Source organism: Dipteris shenzhenensis, chromosome 17, assembly GCF_047967505.1.
Source record: "Dipteris shenzhenensis isolate YYH24624 ecotype China chromosome 17, Dip_SZ_1.0, whole genome shotgun sequence".
NCBI lineage: Eukaryota > Viridiplantae > Streptophyta > Polypodiopsida > Gleicheniales > Dipteridaceae > Dipteris > Dipteris shenzhenensis.
In genome coordinates, this window is record NC_141612.1 from 28905376 (window position 1) to 28932000 (window position 26625).

General features: G+C 44.0%; 1 protein-coding gene across 1 annotated transcript in view; it reads left to right on the forward strand.

Moving 5' to 3' along the window:
* Window positions 1-22926, forward strand: part of LOC147891947 (biotin carboxylase 1, chloroplastic-like) — a 40797-nt gene extending 17871 nt beyond the window's left edge. Inside the window, exons 14-17 of the mRNA XM_087388056.1 lie at window positions 7367-7442; window positions 15366-15412; window positions 15533-15595; window positions 22219-22926. Coding sequence (XP_087244182.1) covers window positions 7367-7442; window positions 15366-15412; window positions 15533-15595; window positions 22219-22278 — 246 coding nt within the window. The 3' untranslated portion in view covers window positions 22279-22926. The remainder of the gene's footprint in view (window positions 1-7366; window positions 7443-15365; window positions 15413-15532; window positions 15596-22218) is intronic.
* The last annotated feature ends 3699 nt before the right edge of the window (window positions 22927-26625 follow it).

The window sequence follows — 26625 nt, forward strand, 5'->3', positions numbered from 1 at the left end:
TGTGAGAGGCTTGGTCCTCTGTCCTGTTGTGACCGTAGTCACGAAACTCTTAAAACTTTGAGGTAGCTTGTGTAAAGTCAACAATGCCAGATGACTTGAATCTACCTTTTGACCAACTGCCGCGAGTTGGTTCCTTACCACCTTGACTTTTGTCAGATGGTCATGCACATTGTCTGCCTCAGTCATGTCCAGATTGTACAGTTGATGTTGGAGCTTCAGAATTCGAGATGTATTGTCAGTTTCATACAAATCCTTTAGGATAGCCCACGCCTCTACAGGCGTCTCAGCCATCTGGATGTGCGGAAGAACAAAGTCCTCTGTGGTCCCAATTATTAATGCTAGGGAGTGGGCATCTCTCTCTTCCCAATTCTCAAGCTCTTCACCATCCACTGGAATGACCATCTTTCCCTTGCTGTCCAGCAAGTCTTCTGGTTTTTCCTCCACCCCCGTTGTTACCTTCCACAACTTCCGGGCCACTAGATGGCTCTGGATTTTCATCTTCCAGATCGGGTAGTTTGACCCGTCTAGCTTCCTTGACTCTCTGAAGTTCAGGATGGTGAATGAGAGGAATCTGGAGGAGGAGGAAGGAAGAGAAGGGCTGAAGAGGCAATAGTAGAATCTTTGTTCTCCATCCTTGTTGTAATAAAGAACAGTAAAGTGAAACTGAACTTGCAGCGGAGAACTTGATCGCGCAGCAAACCTGAGTGTCGATTGGAGTCGCCTTCTTGCTAAGGTACTCCGATCTAGAGCTGTGAACCTAGCTCTGATACCATGTTGGAAATAGAGGATAGAATCACTCACACCTCACTCCCGATCCAGCTCATACAACACTCAGGGAGACGGAGAAAGAGATGGTCAAAACTTAGATATATATTCTTCCACAATCGTGGGCAGACAAAAGCTGGGCGAGCAGATACAAACAGCCAAAGGATGCTGTCAAATGCTGAGCCACTTCTCTCCCTCTGCACGCTTGCCTGTGTGCAAGGCTGTAAGTGCAGGTGATGAGAAAAGTCTGGGGAGGGAGGGGGTTTATATAGGAGGGCAGTCAGCCCCTAGAACTGGCCGACTTTTCCAGTCGGTCCAGTCTGTAAAAACCGACCTGGTCAGGGCCCTTTTTGGGGCTGTACTTGGACCGACCAGACCTGGCTGGTCTGGCCTATAAATAGGCCCCCTGTGGTGGCCTTTTGCTGCTGCTGGCTGGTCCTGGTACTGCTCCATGTGCCTCCATACCATGCTGGTGCAATCCTCTTGCTGGCAGTCCTCCATGCAGCTACTTTGCCTTAGCCCCTTTCCCCCTAGTCTCCAGCCCCCTTGTCCCCTCAAAACGGGGGCTCATAGGTGGGGCAGTGACTTTTCTAACAATTCTCTATAGTGCGGGGCAGCTCCAAAGACAGTGCAAGATCGTCTCAAGATCACTATCCACACGATGGTGGCATCTCCCATCAATGTGAATCTGTTCCAGCCATGGGACGATGGGCAATCCTACGTGGGCAACCATCTAGAAGAATTATGTAATCTTTCGTGGCTAACGGCTGGTCCACGAATGCGACCCAAAGATGGTCTTGGGGCATCTGTTGCTCAATCCAATGCCCTCTTTGGTAGGAGTCCAAAGTAGCCACCTCCAGTTGGAGACGATGACCAATAGAAGGGCAACTCAACACACCTCTCAAAGGGCCCTACTTGTGAGGGACAAAACCACTCTCCCGGATCTCACTACATCTCGCAAGGGGGTCGGCTCCTTCACAATCAAAGGTGCCACTGTGACCCATCTTGAGCCGTAGTGATTGGCACTTGGTTGATGGTCCAATCCTTGCCGAAATGGCCCACTAACTTAATTCTCTTCCATAGCAAGACGAGGGCCCCATCTAGCTCTGGGTCTCCATAAGTCTCTGTCAATAGTTGACCTCTGAGCCCCACTCTGTATGCCTGGAGTGGAAGGATCCGAGGGCTCGGTGCAAAAACTGAATCCTCAAGGGCATCTTTGTCCTAGAGAACTATCCATACCAGTGCTAGGGAGCTGAGCATCTGCACAAGTCATCCCTCCAAGACTCAGGGATGGTGAGGTCTATCTCTAACATGAGCATGCCTGCCCCCCTCAAATGAGAGAGTCATCACGCTCGTGCCTCTGTCTTGGTGGGGAGATGGTTCCATGCTCCGAAAGATCTAGTTTGGTCACTGTCCCACTGTGCCCAACTAATGTGTGTCTACTGCCCAAAATGAAGCCCTCTTGATCTCGAAACTCTGGATGCAAAAGGAGGAGCTGGCGCATATCTTGTTCCATCGAAACGATCTTTCTTGTTGAAATATTTGCTTTGGGGATCCATGCGTGTTGCCCATTAAGACAATACTTGTTGCAAGCCGAGGGAGAAAGAAAGAATGTTACTTTCATCCTTTTACTAAGGTTAGTTGGACCTAACCCAATTATCAAGGAAAATTAATGGGGGCCAAGAGCCTGAGAGAAATCCTACTAATGCATGAATTCTTAGCCAATCCATAGAGTTATTATGCAAGTCTTCATCAATGGTGGTTGAGCCACAAATACCTAGAGAGCAATAGAAGTAGTGTTTCTGAAGGTTGTTGGCCCTCATCAAGAAATTCTTGGGTATCTCTTTGTGATCCTAAAATTCGCCTTGGTATAGACACATAGGTTTGTGCATCATTATTTTCTTTTGATTTGTCATCTTCTTTGTTAGGCGTTTTTGATATAGAGGTGTCCCTCTTTTGGGAATTGGCAAGGCCAATAAAACGTCATGCCCAATGGAACAAGGCAAAGAAGAAGCCTTCTTCAAGCATTTGAAGCACACCATGTTAGAGGGCAAGGCAAAGATAGTTTGTTCATCTACATTTCCATCGGTGGTGGATACTTGTCTCATTCTTCCATGAGCCTAGTGCTTTTAATTGTCAAAGAGTTGGAGGAAATATAGAGAATCTCTTATTTATTAAAGTCTTCGGAAGACCAATGGGTCTATGAGACTATGAGAAACATGATACAAGCAAGCTGAAAGGGTGGAGCTACTAACCGAGCATCAACACCCATGCAAAAAAGCTAAATGCTACAGTCATATCAGAATAATAGTCCTCTACATCATCACTATCATCATCATCATCATATCATCTATCATTAGAATACAAAGTGAAATATGCTCCAAGGTCACGAATGTGGCCCATTCTATCTCCCCTCGTCAAGGGTGGGGGAGTAAGAGCATAAAATCAGAGATAGTATGCTGCCGGCTGCTTGTGGGTGCAGTCCCGCGCTGTCTCCTAGTCACATCTCTACGTCTAACAAGGGCGATAGTTGACCCCTGTCGGTCTCGCTTCCAATCTGACAAGGAGGCGATGGCAACAAATGGCCAAAAAAACAGATCTCACACAGATGATTCCAAGCTAGAAAAAAACTCAGTTAACCTTTTAGTTGACTTCACAATAAGAACCTTGGAAAGAGGACTTAAGAGAGGCTAAAGTAATTTGCAATGTGTTGAAAAATAGAAGGGTTTTCTTTCACAAAGTAGCGTGGAAGTTGCAGCCCTAAGCATTTCTTCGCCTTGTATGCTGCTACACCTCGTCTTCTTCGATTGAAAGCAGGTCGTCTTCAACAGCTCCGCTGCTCCTCTTCTCAGCTCCTTCAGCAGTTCGAGCTACTTTGCTCTTCTCCAAACTTTTCATCAACCAGGTCGCCGTTGAGCTGCTCATGGACCTTCATTCAGCATGTTTACATTGTGATCTCCACGCTAGCTTTCCTTGCTGTAAAGCGCTACCTTCTTGGCTGCTTTCCCTTGCTGCTCGGCCCGGCTTTTGGGCATTTGTAGTTGCAGCTCATTCAAGTCATTCCAGCATTTCGTTCGAGCTCCAACAGTTCGGCCTGTTCAAAGTTGGAACTCTCAGCGCTGTCCACGAGCTTCTCTGTCCGCTTCTACATTTGGATGTTCTTCTGCTTGCCTTCACGCACAGCTGAGGCTCCTGTTGAAGCAGCTCACTTGCGTGGCTGGTCATGGAGCTGTTCTTCAAGAGCTTTATGCTCCGAAGTAAGGCTTTCTGCAGCTCGAGTTGTTTTGCTTGGAGCTGCGCCTCACAACTCAATGTTCTGACCTTCAGAGCTGCTATGTGCGGTTCATGACTGCTTCTTGCAAGCTGGGTGTTGAAAGGTCGTCAGTCACCGTCAGTGGAGTTGGCTTTATCCTTCAAGCTTGAGTTCTCAGCTTCTTTGATGGAGCTTTGCCTCTGATGAGCTTTTACACAGCTCTTCCTTTAAGATCTCACACACATTTGTTTCTCAAGTTCTCAAATCACCTTCAAGAACTCGAGATAAAAGAAACCTCCACGTGAGAGATACTCGGAGTCTCAAAAACATCAACACTCAATTTGCAACTTTGCAATGCACTCCATGAAAGAATCTCACTATCAAAACCTCTCAAAGAATGAGCTATACTAAGCTGTAATACCATGTTACAAATTCAAAGACAAGATAATGCGGAATGTGGAATGAGAGGAAAGCATGAGAGAAGATGTCACAAGGCAACACAAAGTATATTGATTAGTAAGAAGAAACAAGTCACAAAGATGCCTCACACACTCATGTACAAGACCTTAAATAGACAAGGGAAAGGAGTCCACTTGTCTTGCACAAAGTACACCACCTCCAAGTGTCCCACATGCAAGGAGGTGATTACAATTTGCTGGCACGTAGCACATTTATGTGTCATAGGCCTAGCACACAACTAGAACCTTAGACACCCACTCCTCTTAGGTGCACGCAGCTCTAGTGTGGTATTGGATGCTATGATCATCTAATTCCAACGGGGGGGGGGGGGGGGGGGAAGTCATGGAGAGCTACTTAGGTAGAAGACAAGTTTTCAAGCTCTAATACCAATGTAATGAGCAAGGTGCCTAAGACACTCTCTCACTAATTGTGCCTCTCCTGCCATTGAGTGTGAAAGTGTGAAATGTTGACGCTAGAGAAAGAAAGAAAGAAAGTTTATTAAAGTATTCGGAAGACTGATGGGTCTATGAGACTGTGAAAATCCTGGTACAGACAAGTTGTGGTGGTGGAGCTACTAAACGAGCATCCACACCAATGCAAATGCAAAAAATGCAGAATGGTAGTACTAAGTCCTAAGTACAATATAGTCATGTTGGTGGTCGACTATCTCATCATCATCATCAGGACATCAGGGTGGATGAGGCAATGGGGGCATGAAATTGGCGAAAGAGTGCTGTTGGCCACTCAAACGTGCAGCCCTGGCACGTCTCTTGGTCAGAGAGAGAGAGAGAGAGAGAGAGAGAGAGAGAGAGAGAGGTCTTCAGGAGGCCTCGCAAGCCAATGAGACAAAGTACAGAGCGACTACTACATCCGAGTACTAGAAAGTTGTGGGAGTGCACAAGGCATCTCTCGAGCGTGCATAGAGCATCTCCAAGATTATTATAAACTAGCTATAGTCTAATTTAAAGATAGTCTGCCTTCATTTGCATCAGTTTCAGACTGAGAGTCTTTGGGTCTTGAAGTCTCTGATTAACACCTTCCCCTCTCTGTAGACATCCCACTTTCTTTCTGTCCGAGCTCCTTTGCTTTAGCGAGTTTTGTTGCTGTCACCTGTCACCTTGATCTGATTTGGGGTGATCTCCTCCAAGATACAAATCATGGTATCATTCAGCTTATTAGTTTGCTTAAGAACTCTGCCCCTTGCCATCTTGTGATTGAAAACTACTCATTCTTGCGCCCCTTTTTGGAGGACACAAAGTATGCCTTCTAAGCCCCATTAATCTAGGGGAATTTTCCCTTAATGAGATCAATATTTTCTGCTGTGCACCCATCTCTGGCATACCAGCCCTCAGGCAGGAGCCCTCAGGCAGCCCCCCTATGCATACACTGAGGGATTGGAGCCCTGGTTTCCTGTTCTTTTGCCTCCCCATACATGTCCCATGTATTGATTTTATTGTCTACTGCTGCTATTGTTTCATGCTTCATGGACTTGATTTGGGTGGTGACCATATCTTGAACCTTGGAGAGGCTGTTTGGGAATTGGTTTGCACATAGTAGGTTGGCCATGTGGTAGGGAGCTGAATCTGGGTTGGCTCCAAGTAAGGTTGTGGGCCTCTCCACTTTTATATTAAGGGGATGCACCTGCTCTCCTCATTCACTTCTCAATTCCGTAGTGAGAGTTATGTGCAACTGTCTTCTACTCTAGAGAGCGTGGTTCGAGGAGTCCATCTACCCTTGGCCACTCTTGTATTCATCCCGTCTTCAGGCAGCATCTTGCAATGGAATAGATCTCCTTCATTGCTCTTTATTTATCTTCTCTTGTTATCTAGTCTTGTATATACTAGCTTTTGCTTTATGCATGTGTAGGGCCAGTCTCTCATAGGGCCCCGAGTGCAGCCCAATGCTGAGGCCAAGAGAGGCAGTGAACAGCTTAAAGGTGGCAGCTGCCTCCTCACCATCTGCAAACTAGTGCTAAGCATAGTGATTGTATGCTGCTGTGGAGTCAAAACCTTCCAAGCAAGGGAGAGGGAAGCAGGCCACTATGCCACTTTCCTAGTGCTTTTGTCACAGCTAGTCTGCCCTTCACCTTCGGAGTACATGAAGACCTTAAAATATTAATGGATGCTCTGGGGTGTGTGGGTAGTTGGATTTGCATATGTAAGACTTAAGTGCACAGGTTTGTACTATGGTCTAGACTCTTTACCCAATGTTGTGCACTGATGACAGTGGTGGGAATGCCTAGTAGCTTGTTCCTTTTATGCATAATGAAATTACAGTTTTCAACCTTGTGGGCTACTGTAGAGGATGACTTAGCGCATATCTTACCCAATGTTGTGCACTGATGACAGTGGTGGGAATGCCTAGTAGCTTGTTCCTTTTATGCATAATGACAGTTTTCAACCTTGTGGGTTACTGTAGAGGGGCATATCTGCGGATTCATCTAGATGTATGTCCACCTTCTTCTAGAAGTGCACTTTAGTTTGAATGTTCACTTTTGACATTATTGGCCCTTTGGAGATATCCTGGAATTGAAAGTTCAACACTCGTTGTTTTCTACATATTATTGAAGGTTGAAGACATGCTTGATTATTTCTTGAAATTGAAAGTTCAACGCCAGTCTTTTTCTATGTACTATTTAAGATTGAAGACATGCTTGATAATTTCGTGTTTACAAAATTTGAAGCTTGCTAAAGAGCATTAAATGTTCCCATGAAGTAGTTGAACTCTTTGTCAAAACCATTCTGTGCTTGAAAGGACTTTCCTGTGTTTCTTCTATTATTCTTTTCTTTGGGAAACATTGATATATCCGATCAGATATGTTTTATAGGTTTGCTTGCTTGCAACATGGTTAATGTTCGGATATACGTCTGTTCTTTCTGATTTGTGCAGCTCATTGTATGGGCTCCTACTAGAGAGAGAGCTATCGCTCGCATGCTACGGGCTTTGAATGACACCATCATTACTGGTAAGGGATCAATCAATTTTGGAAGAGTGAGGCTGCTTAGGATTTTTATTTTTTTTGGGGGGAACCTTTGTATGCTGGTTTAGGGCCTCGGTCTAGGGCCTATACTGAAGGATATAATGTAGCTTTGCTTGTGTAAATCATTTCACTCACATATGAACACTAAAACGCATGCATTAGAGTTCCCCTTCCCTTCCCATTTAGTATTCGGGCTCTCTCTATCCTCCTTGCCAGGTTTAACAACCACCGACTTTTTCTCTCAGCCTGCCTAGCCTCTTCTTCACCCCCGTGCTCTCTCTGTGTTTTCCTTTCCTCGCCTTTTTGCAGCACCTTTTCTGCTTTCTTGTTTTGCTTCTAGTCCCTGGAGAAGGTTCATCAGTTCGCGTAGTTGGTGAAAGCTTGCTGCTGGCCGGCTTGCTGGCTTGGAGGCTCTGGACAGGTTGTGGCTTATTTTTGGGTTTTTCTTCTTTAGCAAGCTGGAACTGGTTCGCATTGGTTTCTTGGAGGTCACTCAGGTGGTACGCAGCTTGTGGTGCTTTTGGATGGTGTTTTTCTACTGCCCCCTCAGTTCGTGATTATTTCAGGATCTCTTCAGTGGTTCAAGCTCTTTCCAGGGTGCTGAGGTGCAGTCAGTGTGCTATCTTTTGGCCTCAAGGCAGCGTTCTTGCTGCTACTTGGTCACCCAGCTGTTCGATTCTTTGTTGGAGGTCCTTCCAGCTTTCACGTGGCTCAAGTGAGCTCCTTTCTGGCTGACCTGAAGCTTTCTGCCAGGCTGTTTCTGATCTGGGACTCTCCAGACCTGCTTTTTGTATTGTTTCTCCACTGCTCTTTTGGTTTGGGAGCAGCCCTTTATCAGGAGCCCAGTTGAGCCAGGGCAAAGTTTTTTCTTTTTTTTTGGGTGTCTTTGTTGGGCAGTGTTTGGAAGGCAGATCCCTTCTTTTCTCTGCTCTGTTTCCTTTTGGCTTGGCTGGACCCTTTTCTACAGAGCAGGTCACCCTTGTCGGACCTCAAGGAGTCCTTTTCTGCTTGAGTCCTCTGGCTGACCTTTTTGGGAGGAGCTTAGTCCTTTTTAGCCCCTTCCTCTATCGCAGTGCAGTATTTTGGTTTGTATTTTCTGAAGAAGTAATCTTGATGGTTACCTTTCGGTCTGGCACGAGGGGCTCAAATGGCAGCACCTTCGACTCCCCAAGCTTTGAAGGTTATACTTTCTCTAGAAGACACACAACAGCTGAAGACGCAGTGATTGATAGAGCCTTGGTGGGCAGGATAGTTGGACTTGCTCCCACGAGGAGTTAGGAGCGTGACTGGATCCAGGCACAATTAGTGGATGGAGACCACATTCAAGAGGTCACCATCGATGGGCGATGACTTTTTCTTCTTCAGCTGAGCTCCCTCGACAATTCTCAGGCTTTGGTAGAGCAGAGCCCCATCTTCCTTACCCACACTTGGTTTGCTTCATCCCTAGGTACCATGGATTTTCAGTTCGTGATATGCATCACGTGCCTTGCTTTCTGGTGACGCTCCGCTCCCGACTCCGGATGACGGTTGAGTGCCTAGAGATGCTGCTGGAGATCTCCTCGAGATGCTAGATGGAGGGGAGATTCAACAGTGGGTCGAGGTCTTTGCTCTACCAGGCCAGTGCCTCAGATGCAGGCAACCAGCTAGCTAGAAAGCATGCGCTCTCTAAAAGTTGGGCCTGCTCTTCTTACCTAAAGTAGGTGCTTATCTCTAGAAAGTCTTCTTTCTTCAAAATCTTGGGCTTTTCCCAAAAGTAGGTGCTTTTTTCCATAGAGTGCGGCGCCTTTAATACTTTTAGCTCAAGTGGGCCTTTCATTAATTGGGGGCCACTTGTCTTGTGCTTTTTCCCTTAAAAAGTAGGGTAATTTAGCACTCGCCAAAGTCTTGCACCTTGCTTTAACCCATTCATTCTAGTCTTGGACTAATCCTACTCCCTTGTGGGCGTCCCCACAGTGTTATATAACCAATGCAAGGCAAAGGAAAATAAAACTTGTTATAGTTAACTGAAGTCAACTTTCTTTGACCGAAATGAAACCAGCCTTCACTAATCAAAGGGTGGTAAGATCCACTTTAACCATAGCCTACACAGTAAATAATCAAATTATCAATCACCACTGATTAAATACAGGGAGCTAGGGTGCTCCTGCTCAGAAACAAAGACTTCGATGGCCCCAAACATTGGCGCCCCTTGCGGTATTTCTTTAATATTTATATAAAGTCGAGAGGCTGATTACAAGGTCTCCTGAAAGCTGCACCACATGGAAACCACTGCCCACAGACTTCCAATATCCCGGACATCGTGCAATTCTTGCTCAACTTTATATGGCGAATATGCGTCTAATCACTAGGCAATCATGCACTCTTCCTTCTGACCAAGCGTGCAACAAAACCCAAAGGCATAAATTATATGTTTGCTTACTGCACCTGCACAACCAAGTGCCCAACCAGCCAAACACGGCTAAACAGTTGCAGAAAAGCCAAAGGCAGCCAAAACTTTGGCGCAATGAGCCAGGAAACCCCTTCCAAAACAGGTCCTCCCTACTTGTAGTCACCCTAGCCACTGTCGAACAACATAAATAAGCCTTCCTCGGCCTGGAATCCACAGGAATCAGGTCGTTTGAATTGGAAAACCCTGAATCCAGCAAAGAACAGCTGATTCAGCCCTAGCGCAGCCCAAGGGAGCTCCAAAACAGGTCGTCCCACCTGGAAAAGGTCCCAAAACCAACAGCAACTGACAAGAATCAGCCAGAAAGTATTTCACCCCACTTTCTACAGCTTGTCTACAGCCCGGGAAGCAACAAGATGAATCGCCTCTCCTTCTGGAGCCCAGAAATAAGTGAAAACAGTAGAAGAAATCACCACACTTTTGGGGCCCCGAAACAGCAAAAACCAGCTTGTGGAGAAATCACAATTCTTCTTGCTCAGCTTCCGGCAACAGATTCAGCATCCAAACAGGTCGCCCACCAGCCTGGAGGTATCCAGCAGCAGTAGAAGTCCAAAATCCAGCCTGAAAACAGGTCACCCAGCTCCATCAAATCACTTCCCGATTGTGATTCACTTAGAACAGCCCCTTCGAGGACTCCCCCATAAGAAAGAAAGAAAGAAAGAAAGTCTATTAATGTCCACGGAAGACCAACAAGTCTATGGGGCAGAAAAACCTATCTAGTACATCTGCTTAGGGAGGGCACATGGCAGCTCCCAGAGAGTGCAAAGAGCAGCTCCAATTATTTAGAGTACCTAAGTTATAGCTTGAAAAACATAATCAGCCATACATCAGTTGAAGACTGAGAGTCTTTTGGCTTAGATTTAAACTCCTTAATGATTGCTATGACTCCACGATATACTGCCCATTTTCCATCCTTCCTAGCAGCCTTGACCTTAGCTAATTCCGTTGCTTTATTTTTTATTTGATCTCATGTAAGCTCCTCAGCTATCCATATCTTAGTGGGGTTGCCCGGCAGCACAGAGGATTTGGACGGAAGCTCTCCACATTGTGGCCAGCACATGGAGAATGCAGCGAGACTTCACTTCTGGCAAGGTTGCATGGCCGACGGAGGAGGCCATGCTTTCTCCATCGACCCAGCCTCTTCAGGCTACAAGATTTAGGGCCAGCGCTTTCTCAGGATAGAGTCATATGATGTGATTCCTCCCCCCCGTCTGCACCCTTCGCCTTCACCAGAGGATATGGTATGGAAGACGGTGTCCAGCATCACGCCTTGAAACAATCAGGTTGCCCGCAGCCACTGTAGTTGCCATCTAGTAATATATCGTCTACACCCTACGTGCCATTTGGGAGCGTGGGACTCCAAGTTCTCGAGCAACCGCTGAAAGGTGAGAACGTTTCTGCAAGACTTAGCCTGCAGCTATCTTCTATATCATCACCACGAGGGTAATTATTGGTGGTAAAGACCTCCTCCCTGGCTGTTAGCCCCTATTCTAGAGACTCCCTAGGCAGTGAGCTGGGTTATGGGGAAACAGGCTGGTTTTTTCCTGACAGTCAGCTGTGTGTTTTCTTTTCCCCGTGATCAGTGCCTTTTGAATTGCTGATTTGTGTCGTTGATTCTCAAGTTTTAGTTAGAAGGTTCTTTTCTTTAGGGGAAAAAATGCATGCATCTTTTGCAAATGGAGTTATGGAAGCACGAAACTCGTGACAAAATTTTCAGCATAGATGTAGATGCCTTTCTCTATTGTGGCAGTCTGCATTTCTGAATTTGGTTGGCCAATTTACAGACTATCTTTTCTGTGAGATTTGTGCCAGTCGGTCAGATCAGGAAAGAGGGGCCATACCAGCTCCTCCCCTATATAAGGGCCCATTTGGGGCCTTGCCAAGACACTTACACAGAGACCCCTGTGCATTTCATGCTCGGACAGAAATCATTGAGATGCAAAACATCACTTTATATGTTCAGAATATTGAGCAATGAAATTGAGCTTACAAGCAATGGGCTGCACACAATCTTTCCCATCCTAGTTATCTTCATTCTATACCCCCATATCAATAATGGCTTGCTGATGCGTGTGAAAATCAACTGTGAATCACTCTTCTTTCCTGCCTTCCCAGCATCTACTACACACAAGGAAAAAGTGCCTGAGCAAGAGGAGACTACATCAATTATGCTCCCCCTCTTGATGTCACTTCATCCATCAGAAAGGATACTACATCGTTCCTTGGTAAGTGTATGAGGATTATTATCCTGATAATCTCCTCATCCAAGAGCTCAGAGAGACTAAAATGAAATCGTTTAGACTTCACAAGTAGTTGTAGCTTGAATGAAGAGATTTGGACTACTTTTTGATTAGCCTTCTCCTTTAGTGCTAGCCTTCGTCATGGCTGAGTTTGCCCTTCACCTCCGGAGTGCCGACAGAAACTCAGTACGAAGACTTTGTATAAATGGATGCTCAAGTATGTGTGGGTGTGTGGATTTGTATGTGTGAGAGCATACTTTTATACTATGGTCTACACCCACTGTTGGGCGCTGATGACGTCAGTGGGGATGTCATAGTAGCTAGTCCCTGCTATGCGTGATGGGCTTTATGGTTTTCAATCTTATGAGTGACTATCGTGAGATTGAAACTGCACTATGTTGTGTTTTTAGAGGATGAGTTTGGGAATGTTCCTGGATTCATCTAGGTATATGAATGGGCTGAAGTAGCTCATCCCTGCATTCCATTATGGAAGATTGCTATGGCCATCTCAACACCTGATTCGAAAGATCCGGTTGAGCAGTGGAGCAATGTCCGATCCCTTTTCCACCAAGCTTAGAGATATGTCGAATCAAAGGTGTAGAGCTGCAATTGAAGTACTCAAAGCAATACTTACACGTCCATTTCCTTGCTGCATGATCCCCTTGTACTTGACCTTGTCAAGTGGTGTGGAGTGCCCAAGAAGGCTGTTCTCTTCTTGGAATGGTGAAAGAGGGCTTTTTGTAACAAAAGAGGGCTGGCTGCAATGGAGGATAGGTAGGCCGAGCCACAAAAGAGGGCTTTTGCAAGAAAAAACGCCCGCTGCAAGAGAGAAGCTGCAGGTGGTGGCAGTTTGCAGGCCCAACCAGCGCTAACCATATGAAGAGTGCAAGTTTGGCATACACAGTATGACGTTCATACTGTCCAGCGATGAAGACTGCACAGGTCCAACAGGTACAACGGCCAGCTGCCGTACATCTGATGTGGTGGTTGGACGTACGAGCAAGAATTTGTCGTCATGTGAGGCTCAAGCAGCATTTCGTAGGGTCTGCATTTTATAAGGTCCAATTAGTATATAATATAGGTCCTATCACCTATAACCAAAGTTGCTGTCTAAGATAGAGAGCCATACCATTCTAAAATAAATGAAGGATGCCTCTAACAAGTAAGAGGCGTCCCACAATGCCTGTAACACCCCTAATGGTAGGTGGCATGCTTCGGATCCTACTATGCTAGAAGCTGCATAATGAAGCAAAACCGACGACTCAGCTGTTCAATTCTATGTTTCTCAACATGACCCACTATTTGCTACTCATGGCAACCAACTTAAACCTATCTCTCCTTTAACAAGCTACTCATGTTTCGCCATAGAATTCCATGGCACGATCTCTCCTTTATTTGCTACTAACCTATCATGCATAACAAGCTAACTAATCAAGGTTTGCTCACTGAAAATTCAGCCCATTTACTTGGTACTTGCCATTCTTCAATGGCTTTTACCTTAGTTGGGAAGACTTCAATTCCTGCTTTAGAGACAATGTGCCTGTCCCACGAATTTAAAAAAAAAAAAATCAAAACAGAAGGAGAAAAACGCACTTGTTTTGATTGTGAACCAATACATTGTCAAAATTTTAAAATGAAAACTAGACATTGTGTTGGTGGTAAAATCTTTGTGCAAGGAAATTGCATTTGGTAAGAGCAATGGCAAGCGCTAAGCACATAACTTCAATAACATTATGCTTGACTAAAGATCAAAGCACTTGTTTATGAACGACATATTCTTTTCCTTGGTTGATGATATCCTGACTCCTGAGTTTAAGTCCACTTTTTGAAATCTTTCATTTTTTTAAAACCAATCATTTTTTCATAGCTAGGATATTGATCTTGTTTCAACTCATTTTCCATGTGATGACTTCTTACCCGATTTTAAGGCACTGTCAAGTGAGACGAGTTAGATGCTTTTGAACCATCTCAACTATTACTTTTCTCATTTGCTCAATTATTTTATAAAAGGATCTATAAAAGTGACTTCGTAAACCTTCTGCTAACTCTCTTAATAATTTCAACAATTGCTCCTTTGAAAGAGAACTGTCAAACTCTTGAATAGATTGTCATTATAGTAATGATGAACATGATTCTCTTGAAGAAGGTCCATCCCTTGTCATTATGTTCATGAGAGTAAGTTTAGGGGATTGGAAATGATTTTTGGGCTTCCCAAAGGTAAATCGCACTTCAATACATTAAAAAAGTACAAAAGTGGCTTCTAGCTTAATATCATGTATAAATTCATATATGTGTGGCTTACCTAGAATCATATATACTTCTGACTAAGAACTTCAAAATTCTTTTGTTGACTTTTACTAACTAAATGCACAGCTTGAGCCGAAAGGAAACATCTTAATGGCCATGAAGAACACCACTGATTTTAATGAAAGGCACCTCTCTTGTATCAAAGTTCATGAAAGGCACACTTGGATTTTTGGCCACCTACATAGCCTTTGATTGTGAACAAAGAATGAGGTCCAAAAGCTTTGCTGAGGAAATTTCATTTTTTTCTCTCAGAGTATTCCTTTTGTTCTTTAGTTAGAAGATTGGTCTCTGGCTCTATTTGACCCATGGCATCTTTTTCTCCCTCTTGTTACTTGCTTATAGATTTGACCTTTAGCTCTATTTGTCTTGTGGCATCTTGTGCTGGGAAGAGCAAGGCACTCATATAAATTTTAACCGAAAGGTTTTCATAGCCTTATGAACCTTGCCATGTACAAGGCACTCTACTTTAGGTGGATTGTTATGAAATTCTTTATTGCTTGTGCATTAGACATGCTTTCAATCTTGTTGTTGAACGACCTTGGGCTTTAGTCCAATGCCACTTTCTATTCACTTTCTTATAAGCATGGAATTGTAGTTTTACGTATCTATTTTCATGGCTAATAGTCATCTTTTATGATGATCAATTTAAGATTTAGAGAAATTGTGCAACGTATTTTGGAGACAGGTTTAGTATTTGAGTCACTTGTGTTCAAAGGATATCATTGTTTGTTTCTAACAATCACTTGCGAGTGCATTGTTTGCTCACTAAGAATAAGTAATTATACTTTTCGCTCAAGTACTAGACCACACGGGTTGTTAGTGTTTTGGCTCCCGTAGTCATGTTGAAATTTAATTGTAATCACTAAGGCTATTATGAATGACAATTTTAATTTTCTTACTTTTCTCCTAATGCAGGCATACCGACGACTATTGATTACCACAAGCTCATTCTAGAAATCCAGGTAAAGCATACGTGTCTTTTAGTAGCAATAAAATGGCCTCTATGATAGTTTTTTATCACATGTATTTGTTTTCATTCAAAGGTTTGAATAGCTCTTAAAATTTTGTCTATGCTGAAACAGGACTTCAAGGATGGAAAAGTTGATACAGCATTCATTCCAAAACATGAAGATGAATTGGCTTCTGTGAGTTAATTAAAACTTATAAAGCTTCCCATGCAACTGGTGTCGACTTTAGGAATCATACATATAAATGGTTTTGAAGCAAAAGGCGAAAATGGATTTGTATACACATTCTTATTAAAACTACCATGGACAGGCTTTCCAAGATTTGATTGTAGTCGTCTAGGGGTCAAGTGGATAGATACAAACATACTATTAAGCGTAATTTGATCATTTGATGGGTGTTTCTAAATGTTGGCTAAATATGTGTATATGAATGCCTTGTTTTAAAGGGATGATTTGAAGGGGGAAATCTAAGGATTTTGGCCTGTTTGTCTCACACTCCCTCCCATTGTTCTTGGTTGCCCTCACGTCTTTCTTAGATTGCTACAAGTTGTTATACAACATTGTACAACTTCCTCAGGGTCGTAGTTTCATTTATCAAAGATTATCGTTTTTGTTGAGACAAAAAATTGCAAGCTGCTACCTATCGTGGTGTATTGAGTGTAGTTTGCAACTTGTGATCACTTACAGCTTGCCCACTTGGTGCAGGAAGTGATCTCCGTGCACCAGTCAATGACATCTATCTACATAAGCTCAGTCTTATGCCTTGGGCAAGATGGCCCCTTTCCTCCCCTTCCATGGAAATTGTCATCTGTGCCTTCTTAGTTATTGAGGCATTGTGTGTCATTTGACTCCTCAGCCCTTGAGGCACACGGCCTTACCCTTCCACCCCCCCTGAATCTAGAAAAACCTAGCTCACTGCCTAGGGGCCAACAGCTAGGGTAGGGAATTATATGACCAATGGATGCCTTGATCTATGAATATGTTAATAGACTTGCAGGCCAAGCCTTGCAGAAACATGCATGCCTTTCGGCGGTCATTTGAGAACCCATCGTCTCGCTCCCAAATGGCACGCAAGGTATAGATGATATCATATTAAGTGGCAACAAGGGTGGCTGTTTGAGGTCCTTACTAGCCTCCCCTTACAAATTGCAGTAGGCGACCTAGATGTTCCAAATAGTAATGCTCAATATTGTCTCCCAAACACTATCCATGATTGAGGGTATAGGCTGTTGATGGGATAGAGGAACTCAATCTTCACCTTGGTTTGGACGACCCTCTATCCAACAATTGTGTTCACTAGCGAGGCCATTTCGATCGCGTAGGGATGATGCCCCTCTATCAACCAGGCTGCCATGCCCCAAATGAAGTCGTGCTGAATCTTTTGTGTCTGATACACAACTCGGAGGGCCCCTGCCCAATCCTCTATGTTGTAGGGCAGCTCGATGGACAATGTGGTATTGTATTGAGGTATCTCTCTGCACAGTGGTGGCACCCTACGAGCGAATGGCTAGTCCCCCGCGGACCACTAGCTAGAAGAAATATGTAATCTTCTACGGACGAAGGCTAGTCCATAGGTGGGACCAAAATCTAGCTCTACACAATGCTGCTTTCTTGAAGGGGTCCATGCGGCCGTGTCTAGTTGTAGATGCTAGTCGTGACTCGTGTAGAGTATGAGAAAAAGCATACCTTTGTTATTATCTTTGAGTGCCTTGCTCTAGATGGCCAAAATCGCTCATGCGGGTCCTGCTGCACCTCTTGTAGGGGATGGTCCTCACCAAAGCCGCCATTGAGACGGGTCTTGTCTCCAGGTGAGTGGAACTGGTTCGATGGCCTCATCAATCAATGACAATATTTACAAAAGCAGGAGAGAACTGAGGCTGGACATGTTCTCTTTAGAGAGACTCAGGGAGCAAGGCCTTGCCTCACAATGGCTTGCAGATAGATATGAGAGCGCACGACTTGACCTCCAGGCTACGGGTTCTCATATCGCTTCTCCAAGATGTGATGGGTTCAACAGGGAGATAGGATGACTAGGTAGTTCTTCCAAACCACTAGTCCATGCTCAGCAAGGACTCAACTACAATGGTTATGAGATGATTGAGGTTAGAATCGATCGACCACCAAGAGATACTAGAGATGACCACCTCTTTTTACTTCCAGGCTTTTCAAAGGTGTCATGACCTCATGTTCTTGGAACCGGAGAGGCAGTCAATGGTCACATCCCCTCAATGGTCACCCCATGCATCAGGAGATCCCTTTCACAAATGAGGAGCTCCTAGAGGCTCTCCTACCATAGAAGTGCCCAGGCCAAGACAGCCTGACGCCATTTTTCTTCAGGTGCTTTTGGGAGGTCATTCATGCTCCCTACAGTTGGCCTCCCAAGAGATCTTCAACTCAGCATTGCTTTCGAGGTTGCTCAGTCGGGCTGGATTTGTTTGATCCTAAAAGGGGAGGTTGGTAGTAGATCAATCTTGTGGGTCATCTTTGTAAGGCATGAGCGCTGTTTTTGCATCACTACTCGTATGAATTGGAACTGCTACCCATTTTGCCCAATCTTCCGGTTGGGGATCATCCTGCTATACCCTTGCTATGTCTGCTGGACCTCCTCCTCCTAAGGCAACACATCGGGAATCTGTACCCCCTTTGAGAAGTCCTCGAAAGGCTGTTCCAAGTGAAGCTCATCCTCAAAATCTAGGTTGTTGAAGTCTCCTCTAATAGTCCAAGAGTCCACATCTATGAGGCTCTCAGGAAGCCATCTCAAGAAAGGTGCACGTTGTTGATGGCAACGGGTGCATACACGTTCAAGATCCCAATGTTGGAGTCTCCGAGGCCTTTCAATGAGTGGAAGCTTGTGTGGTAGTCGTGGACTTTTGTGAGGGGCTTGGATGTGGAGTAGTCTTGACTCTACGATGGCGTGCCAAAGGCTTGAATGAATCAATGCCCACTTTCAGTCAAGAAGGTGTCTCCAATCAGTGTGTAACCTATTGGAGCTGCTCATCGGGCTCCAACCGGATCACAACGAGACCACTAAACCCAAGCCTTGTCCGTCTCTCAAAAAAGCAAGCTGAAAGGTGGCGGTATGACCACAAATGATCCAAAGCTCCTTCCCTTGCGGTCCCTACCACTCGTCTATCATGTGGAATCCTTGATCTTGCACCCCTTTGCGAGGTTGATCAAAACTAACATTCCAATCCGATGGGGTAATCGTTTGGGATGTTGAGATAGTTCTAAGGCCCCAACTTCCAGAACTCTCTCTGGAGGGGCTGCCATGGGCAAGGGTTCGGCCCTGGGGACCTTGAGAACAGGAGGGGAGTCTCGTGCTGGCATTGCGCGAGCTGTGCCCTAGCTCGATGAATCGACGGGCTGAAACTGAGATGAGGAAGCTGAGCTTTGGCTAGAGTGAGCAAATGGCCTAGGCAAGGTTGGCTGCTTTTGAGCAGGACTAGAGTGAGCAGATGGCCTCGGCAAGGTTGGGTGCTATGAGCGTGAGAAGAGGGGAGGGAGAGGGAAGTTAGAGCTTTTTCTTTTGGGGGGGGGGGGGGGGGGGGGGGAGAATACATTCATTTTTGGGGGACAACCCAGGGCAGAGTACCTCTTATTGACTCCAAATATATTCAATTCAGAGGGACAACTCAAGGCTGAGAACCTTTATTTGACTCAACACAAACTCACATAGCATAGGGGCCTAGAAAGCCCAACCCTGGTCAAATGGAGCCTCCTCGTCAAGAGAGAGGCCATGAACCTCTGCTGTAGCTGCATGTATCTCCTCCGAGGGCTCTTCAGGTTCAGCTTTGTCTTCAGCCAGAAGATTGGTATGATGCTTCTCTTGTTCCTGTGCTTTCTTCTTAAAACAATGGGCTTCAATGTGTCCTTTGCTCTTGCAAAACCTGCAAATAATGTTCTTGTTGGTCTTCCATTTGCTTGTGGAAGCAAATGCATGATCAATAGGAGAGGCAAGAACAGGAGCGGCTTTCTTATTGTGACGATCCTTCTCAATGAGGAGGGCCACCATATCATCAAACGTGGTAGTGGCAAGACGAAGGTTCTAAAGAGTGTGCTCAAAGCGAGAAATGCCATGCATACTCTTCATAAGGAAGGCCATCTTATCTTCATCATCAGGGACACTTTTCAAACTTGAGAGTTGTTGAACAAGAGATTGAAACCGGGCCAACTCATCACTCTCTTCCATTTTCAGATCATAAAATTTGAGCTTCAAAAAGACTTTAGAGTTGGTGATTTTATTACCAAAGAAGGTCTCGAGGCGACTCCAAATCTGCTTAGCTGTTGACTTGAAATCCACATGATGGATGAGAGAGTCAGCTAAGCAAAGACCAATGAGGGCAATAGCCTTAGCATTCTACTGCTTCCAAATCTTTTGATGTTGTTGATCAAGTAACTCAACCTGGTCATCCTCTACAAAATCCCAAACTCCTTCACGCATAAGCAGCAATTGCATCTTGGTTTGCCACCTTCCCCCTTAAATTTCTCCACGAGGATAGAACTTGAAGACAAGGAAGTCATGATTGAAGAGGACTTCATGAAGGCGGGCGGCAAGCTAAGATGAGGGACCAGCAATCTCCTTGTGTGCAAAAGAACAGATATAAATGCCTAGAGATGCTCCAAATATGAACCTGAATCTGAGAGCAGCAAAGATATGCCTCGAAATGTGTAAAGTAGCTCAGCAGAATAGCTCCAAAGTACACCGAAGTGTTTCAGCAGATGTGTGGTTGTACCAAAACACAACAATAGGTATCTGCAATGAAAGTCGGCTCAGCAAGGCACTCTGAAATGATGATGGCACTGTTTGACGTGTTGCAGCGTGTCTAAGGAAAGAATCGGCTGATTTGGATGTGCTGAAGTCCTGAAACACCTCGAAAATGCCTCTATTGATGGCGGTTATGCAGCAGCAGCTTTAGAACAGGTCGGAAATGTAGCAGCTGCCTCAGAATAGCTCAAAAAAGCCTTCGAAGACCTCGAACTTCTGCCAAAAATGTGCACAGGTGGTCGGCTCTGCTGCAGCAAGTCAGAAAAGCTGATTTTCGGTGATGAAAACCTCCACACGTGCTCACATGCGTTGAAAACTGTGCCGACCAGCCAGGTAACAGGCCGCCAAGAGCGCCTAGAGCTCTGAAATGACTCAAATGAAGGTGTCAAAATGGGTGCAAACAGCTGAAAGGAAGAGGCGAATAGAGGCAGCAAGCCGTGGTGGCAAAAGCAGAAGCAAATGGGTGCAAAGAGGAGGTGAATAGAGGCGGCTGAGAGAAGGAGGCAGCATAGACGAAATTAGGGTTAGGGCTGAAAGGATGACGTGGCAGGGCGCCTATGTAAGGTGGCTCTGATACCATGTTAGAAACATGATGAAGGGAGAGAGAGAGAGAAAGAGAGAGACAGTTAGGGTGTGACGAAATAATGCTCAAATGAAGACATGAAGAAGGCTCTCATTCATTTATCAAGTATGACAAGACAAGTGAAGTACAAGCCTTATATAGGCTACTCACTCACACACTAGCACCTAGTGCATATGGGATAAGTCCCATGATGACATGTGGCACTCACACATGACTCAACACACATAGATTAGTACTAGATCACTTAGTACTGCACACCTAGTACTTCACACTAACACATCACACTAAGTTCATATGTGCTATTGTGAAGTACTAGGTGATTGCGCAAGGACTTTGGAAACTCTGCAATCACCTTGAGCCATAGAACACAATCATATGCAAGGATCGAGGCTGTTGTGGAGGAGGACACTAGCACAAATTTGAAGTAAGCCCCAATGGAAGACAAAATGTGTCTATATTCCTTCAGATTGGAGACCACAGCACATGATGTGTCGTCTGCTGTAAAACTGTGATACCAAGGTATGACGAAGACCTATTGCGGTGGGCCAACGAAGATGGGACTCTGCTCCACAAGAGCCTCAGTAGTGACTGGAGTTCTTGTCTGGAGGAGGAAAAGACCTCCCCCAGATGGTGACCTCTTGGATGTGGTTGCACTTCTAGCTTGCCTGATTTCAGTCTCGAACCTGACTCCAAGTTGGCGTGAACAATGTGGCCCACCACCGTGTTGTCCTAAAGGGACTGTATGGCTACTTTTCACCTGCTGCTTGTCCTCTAGGGAAAGGAAGATCCGAATGACTAGGGGGTTCAAGGAAGCTGCCATGAGAGCCCCTTTGGCCAGAAAGGTCACCAACCAATCTATTGTACAGGCTGGTCAAACTTTCAATCCCCATGAGACTTGAAAGAGACTGAAAGACTTGACATGTGGTCTGCTCCATGGGTATTGGGCTAGGGAATCTCTTGGATGAAAGAGTTTATGGCTGTTTTTGAGAAGTGGTGATGAGCGAATGGTGTCATTACAGAAACCTCACTCAAATATTTCCAACAAAGTAGATGCATGAAAATTTCCTTGGCCCTGTATCACTATCTTTACTGAATGGTATCCTGTAACGCTGGAAAGTATCCCTTTAGTAATCTGATGATGTGTGTATCCAATATTACATGCCCTTATTCCATTTCCCCCAAAATATGTAAACCTTGGTAGCCACAAGGCAGTGAATGGTAATATACACTGGAGCTATTTTTTTGAATCTGAATTGATGTGGTCTTTTCTGGAGGGTTAAATGTTACATAATCACAAATTCGAGATGACATTACTCATTCCTATTTAAATAATCTCACTGACAATGAATTGTCCTCTCCTAGTCATTGAAAAAATGCAATTCGTTATGGGTTGTCTCTATGGTGCTGCTTAGTGGTTAGACACAAAGCTTAAGTTTCTGTGTGTTTTTGCAGCCAACTCAGATTGCCCAGTCACCAACAACGGTGAAAGAAGTGGTCAAGGCAACGGCTTGAGTGAGAATTCTACATCCAATAGTTAAAAGAGCTATGTTGTTGCGGCATTGTTTTCAAGCTACAGATTTATGTGGGTAAGATGAGCCTTCAGATCATCTTCTCATACTTCATTGTTGAGACAGTATCTTTCTTAGAGAAATAAAATGTGTTGCGAAAGAAGTGGTCAAGGTGATGGTTTGAGTGAAGAATTCCAAATTGAATAGCTGGGAGTCAAAAGAGCTACATTGTTACAGCATTGTTTTCAGGCTACAGATTTAGGTCCAATTTTTGTGGGTTAGACAATCTTTCACATCATCTTCTCATGCAAAGTTGAGGGAACCTATGAGCAAGGAGGGGCTACCTCCAAACATATCTTTTTGAATAAGGCCAGTGTATTGGAAGGGATGTAATAAAAGCAGTTGTGTATGAATATTTAAGTATTACCTCTAGCTCCAAAAAGAGGATATCATGGAGCCTGATAAGGGCTCGGAAGGCGCAGCTCACACAATCTTGATTGTCAGCCTCTTGGCTTGGAAAACTTTCCGTCGATAGGAGGAAATGGCAAGGACTAGCACATCTTGTCCAAGGCAAGTGGAAATGCAAAACTCTTCATTGTAAATCCCTTGATCCAGAGAATTGTGTGGAAGTCTATTGATTAAATTGTCCTTAGTTGAAAATGTAATTGGGTAATACTAAGAGAATACAAGGATAACCTATCCTTAAATACGAATGATTCACAATCATGCAAGCATTCATTTAAATTGATAAGATACAAGCAAAACATATATCCTACTTGCCGCAAACTTTTTTTATTCGTTTCATTAGATTTCAATGCCCATGAAGCAAAGATGTGACCTTACGTTTGCAAGATTCACATGAACTAGTACTTAATCTTGACCATGAGATTGGTATGTATCGTGCTTTTGTTGGGTGTATGTGAGGAAACATGGAGGAGCAAGATGGGAGGAAGTATGGCAAGGGTACCAACAACTTTTTAAAGAGATGTAGTCTACGAAGTTAGCATGGCCCAAGTGGCTCTTTAACTAGAAAGTTGTCATTGTTGCTCTCCAGTACACCTTGCACCTTGGGAAAATTGAGTTTTGGGCGTACATCAAATTGTGGAAGGTAACTTACTTGCATCCTAATGAATTTATTGTTCTAGCACTAATGCAATTGCCAAGAGATGTTCTATGGGTCAAGCATACGAATTGTATGCCTTGGTACCAGGCGTATTAGAAATTGAGCATGGCAAACTAGCATAAAATTAAATGTTAGGCTCATTGATGGCAAAGATATTAGTAGAGAAAAGAATAGTGGACAGAGGGACTAATAACCAAGCTTGTTGTTGAATGATGGGAAATTCAAGACGCAGTCAAGGCTTCACCTCCAAAGGGAATCCGGGTGTATCACAATGCTAAGGACAGGGAAGCAATACCCCATCAAATCCATAAGAGATCCAATTCAACAGTGCGCTCCATGAGAATGGGAGGTTCAACAGAGAGTCCACCACCAACTCCAAGGGTGAACCCTCTACCAGTGGCAGGATCGAAGGTAAATATTAAATATCAAAAGTACATGGGACGAGAGGATGAAAATATCATTCTAACACGCGAAGCTTTCTATAAATGGCAACAATATTCCAATGTGATATGGAGGAGGTGTACTTGTTATACATTCCCACAACGTTCGTCGACAAAGCCATCTAGTTGTTGACTAGTATCCAGATTGTCATTCCACTACATGAACTACAGTGAGGGAAGGCTTCTTGACAAGGTTTCAACAGGGAAGCAATACCCCATCAAATCCATAAGAGATCCAATTCAACAGTGCACTCCATGAGAATGGGAGGTTCAACAGAGAGTCCACCACCAACTCCGAGGGTGAACCCTCTACCAGTGGCAGGATTGAAGGTAAATATTAAATATCAAAAGTACATGGGGCGAGAGGATGAAATATCATTCTAACTTTCGAAGCTTTCTATGAATGGAAACAATATTCCAATGTGATATGGAGGTGTACTTGTTATACATTCCCACAACATTCATCGACAAAGCCATCCAGTTGTTGACCAATATCTAGATTGTCATTCGACTACATGAACTACGGTGAGGGAAGGCTTCTTAACAAGGTTTCAACATGATTTTAGCAAGAAAGATGTGATTTTGAAGCTCAAGAGAATCAAGTAAACAGTTGGAGAATCAAGGTATGATTTTGCGGTTTGAATGATAGTGCTCACCATTCAATTGGCTACCTTCAAAGATGAAACGACACTTAGTTCATGGTTGCTGAGCAATCTCAACAACGATGCAAAGGTGAGAAATATAAAAATCACAATCCAATGATGACGTACAACAAATTGATGCATAAGGAAATTATAATTGAGAAGGGGGGTATCACTAAGCTGAAAGAAAGAAAAAGTATGGATAGCAAAGAAGCAAATGAGTTGGCTCTCAAAATTGGATAAATAATGGGCATACTAGGAAGGAATATCGATCAAAATGATATTGCAACATATGAAATCATTATGATCGAAGAGTGCTGGTTCATCAACAACAAATGGACCGCAAAGGTTCACCATGTAGAGAGGGAAGGCAGAAGGCCCTATCAAATAGCCAAACACAAGATTGTTGATAGTGCATGTTTCTTCTATAGGAAGAAAGGTGATTGAAGAATGGTAGATTGTGACAAAAGCAGCTAGACATGTTGCAAAGAGCATGTGACCTAGATCACTAGCTACAGGCCTAGTTTCGACACACACAAAAGAACCAAACAAATCAATAGAAGCTAAAAGAGCTAGGAAAAGAAGAGAAAAGATGGAAATCGAGATCACCAAGGCATTCAAGCAGAAAGAGCCTTTTGGTAGAGGGGAGGGAAAACCTAAATGCAGTCAACCAATGAGTCAAAATACGAAGAAGTTAGGATGTATTCAGGCTTAGGACCTGAGCAGAGGCGCACCACAAAGTGTCGAGGAAATAGAAGGGAATAGAATGCATCTTTAGAGAAACTTTGTGATGATTCAATATTGGAAATTGCTCTACCCCAGAGGAGACTTTGAAGTTCCTACTGACGCCATTTGAGTGGGAGGAAAACTTTTTGTTCCCCACTCACTTCTCAAAAATGCCATTGAGGGACATTGCTACTCCGCAACACCAGAACCCACGGACTCCCTCTTACTTGTTTGAAGACTCCTGCAATGAATCAGACAAAGTGCAAGAGGAGGCTCCACGCACAAGGAGCGTCAATCTCCGCCACACCCAATTACTTGGGGGTCCTTAAGGAGTACAAGGGAGGTCTTTTTGCCACACCTTTTACTGTAAATGTTTGGATTAGTAGATATTTAATCTCCGCTGTCTAATCGTGACATTTGCAGAAAGAGAATACACCATCCCGATTTTGCCTAACAAGATTCCGTTGGTCGGCCATTTTGCTAACCCCAAACCAAACCTAGACCTAACTCAACCAATAACTAACCAAATGAAACCCTAACTCACAACTCATTTCATGTAACCTAAACAACTTTCCAGTAACCACAACCAAAAAAATCTCAATGAAATTAACTTAAAAACTACTTACACACTAAATGAAATTAACTACAACTTCAAATCGAAATATACAAATTAAATAACATAAACACCAAAAATCAAACAAAAAACAAATATTCATCTAAAAATTTCAAAACAACACTTGAAAAAAACCAAAAACTTCTATTAAAATTCATAATAACAACTAATTACAAAATATATATACAACATCCAATATGACTCCCAAATTGTTTTGAAAATATTTATATCATCCATGACTATCTAAAGTCACATGGATATACCAAAAAACCAAAATACTCCCAATTCTCCAACACAGTAATCTCCAACAAACATCACATCTTCTTTCCAGCCCCACAGACAAAATTTATGACATAATTCCCAAATACTGATTGCTCCAACAAACACGATCCCATGACCACGTTGCAATTCTCCATTGACAAAGCTCTTGCACCTTCAACCCAACTCTCGTTCATGAACCTGAGATCAAAAGATTCTAAACCATGAAATAGCTCCAACACTTTTGCGAGGCCTTCATTACTACCATAAAAAACATCAAGGCACTGACGAACCCCAACTCCCACACCAGATTTGAACTATCCGCAACACTAACACCAATAGATTTCTCTTGAACACCAAAATTATCTCCAACACCAGCAACACCAGTCTTCTTTGTAATAGCAAAATCCTCACGAACAAAACATCCCCTACAATCCTCCACACCACCACGTTTGCCATCAGCACCAAAACCATCACTAACTAAAACACCCCGAGAATCCTCCACAACAATACCTTTGGCAACACCACAAGCATCTAGTACTATCAGCAC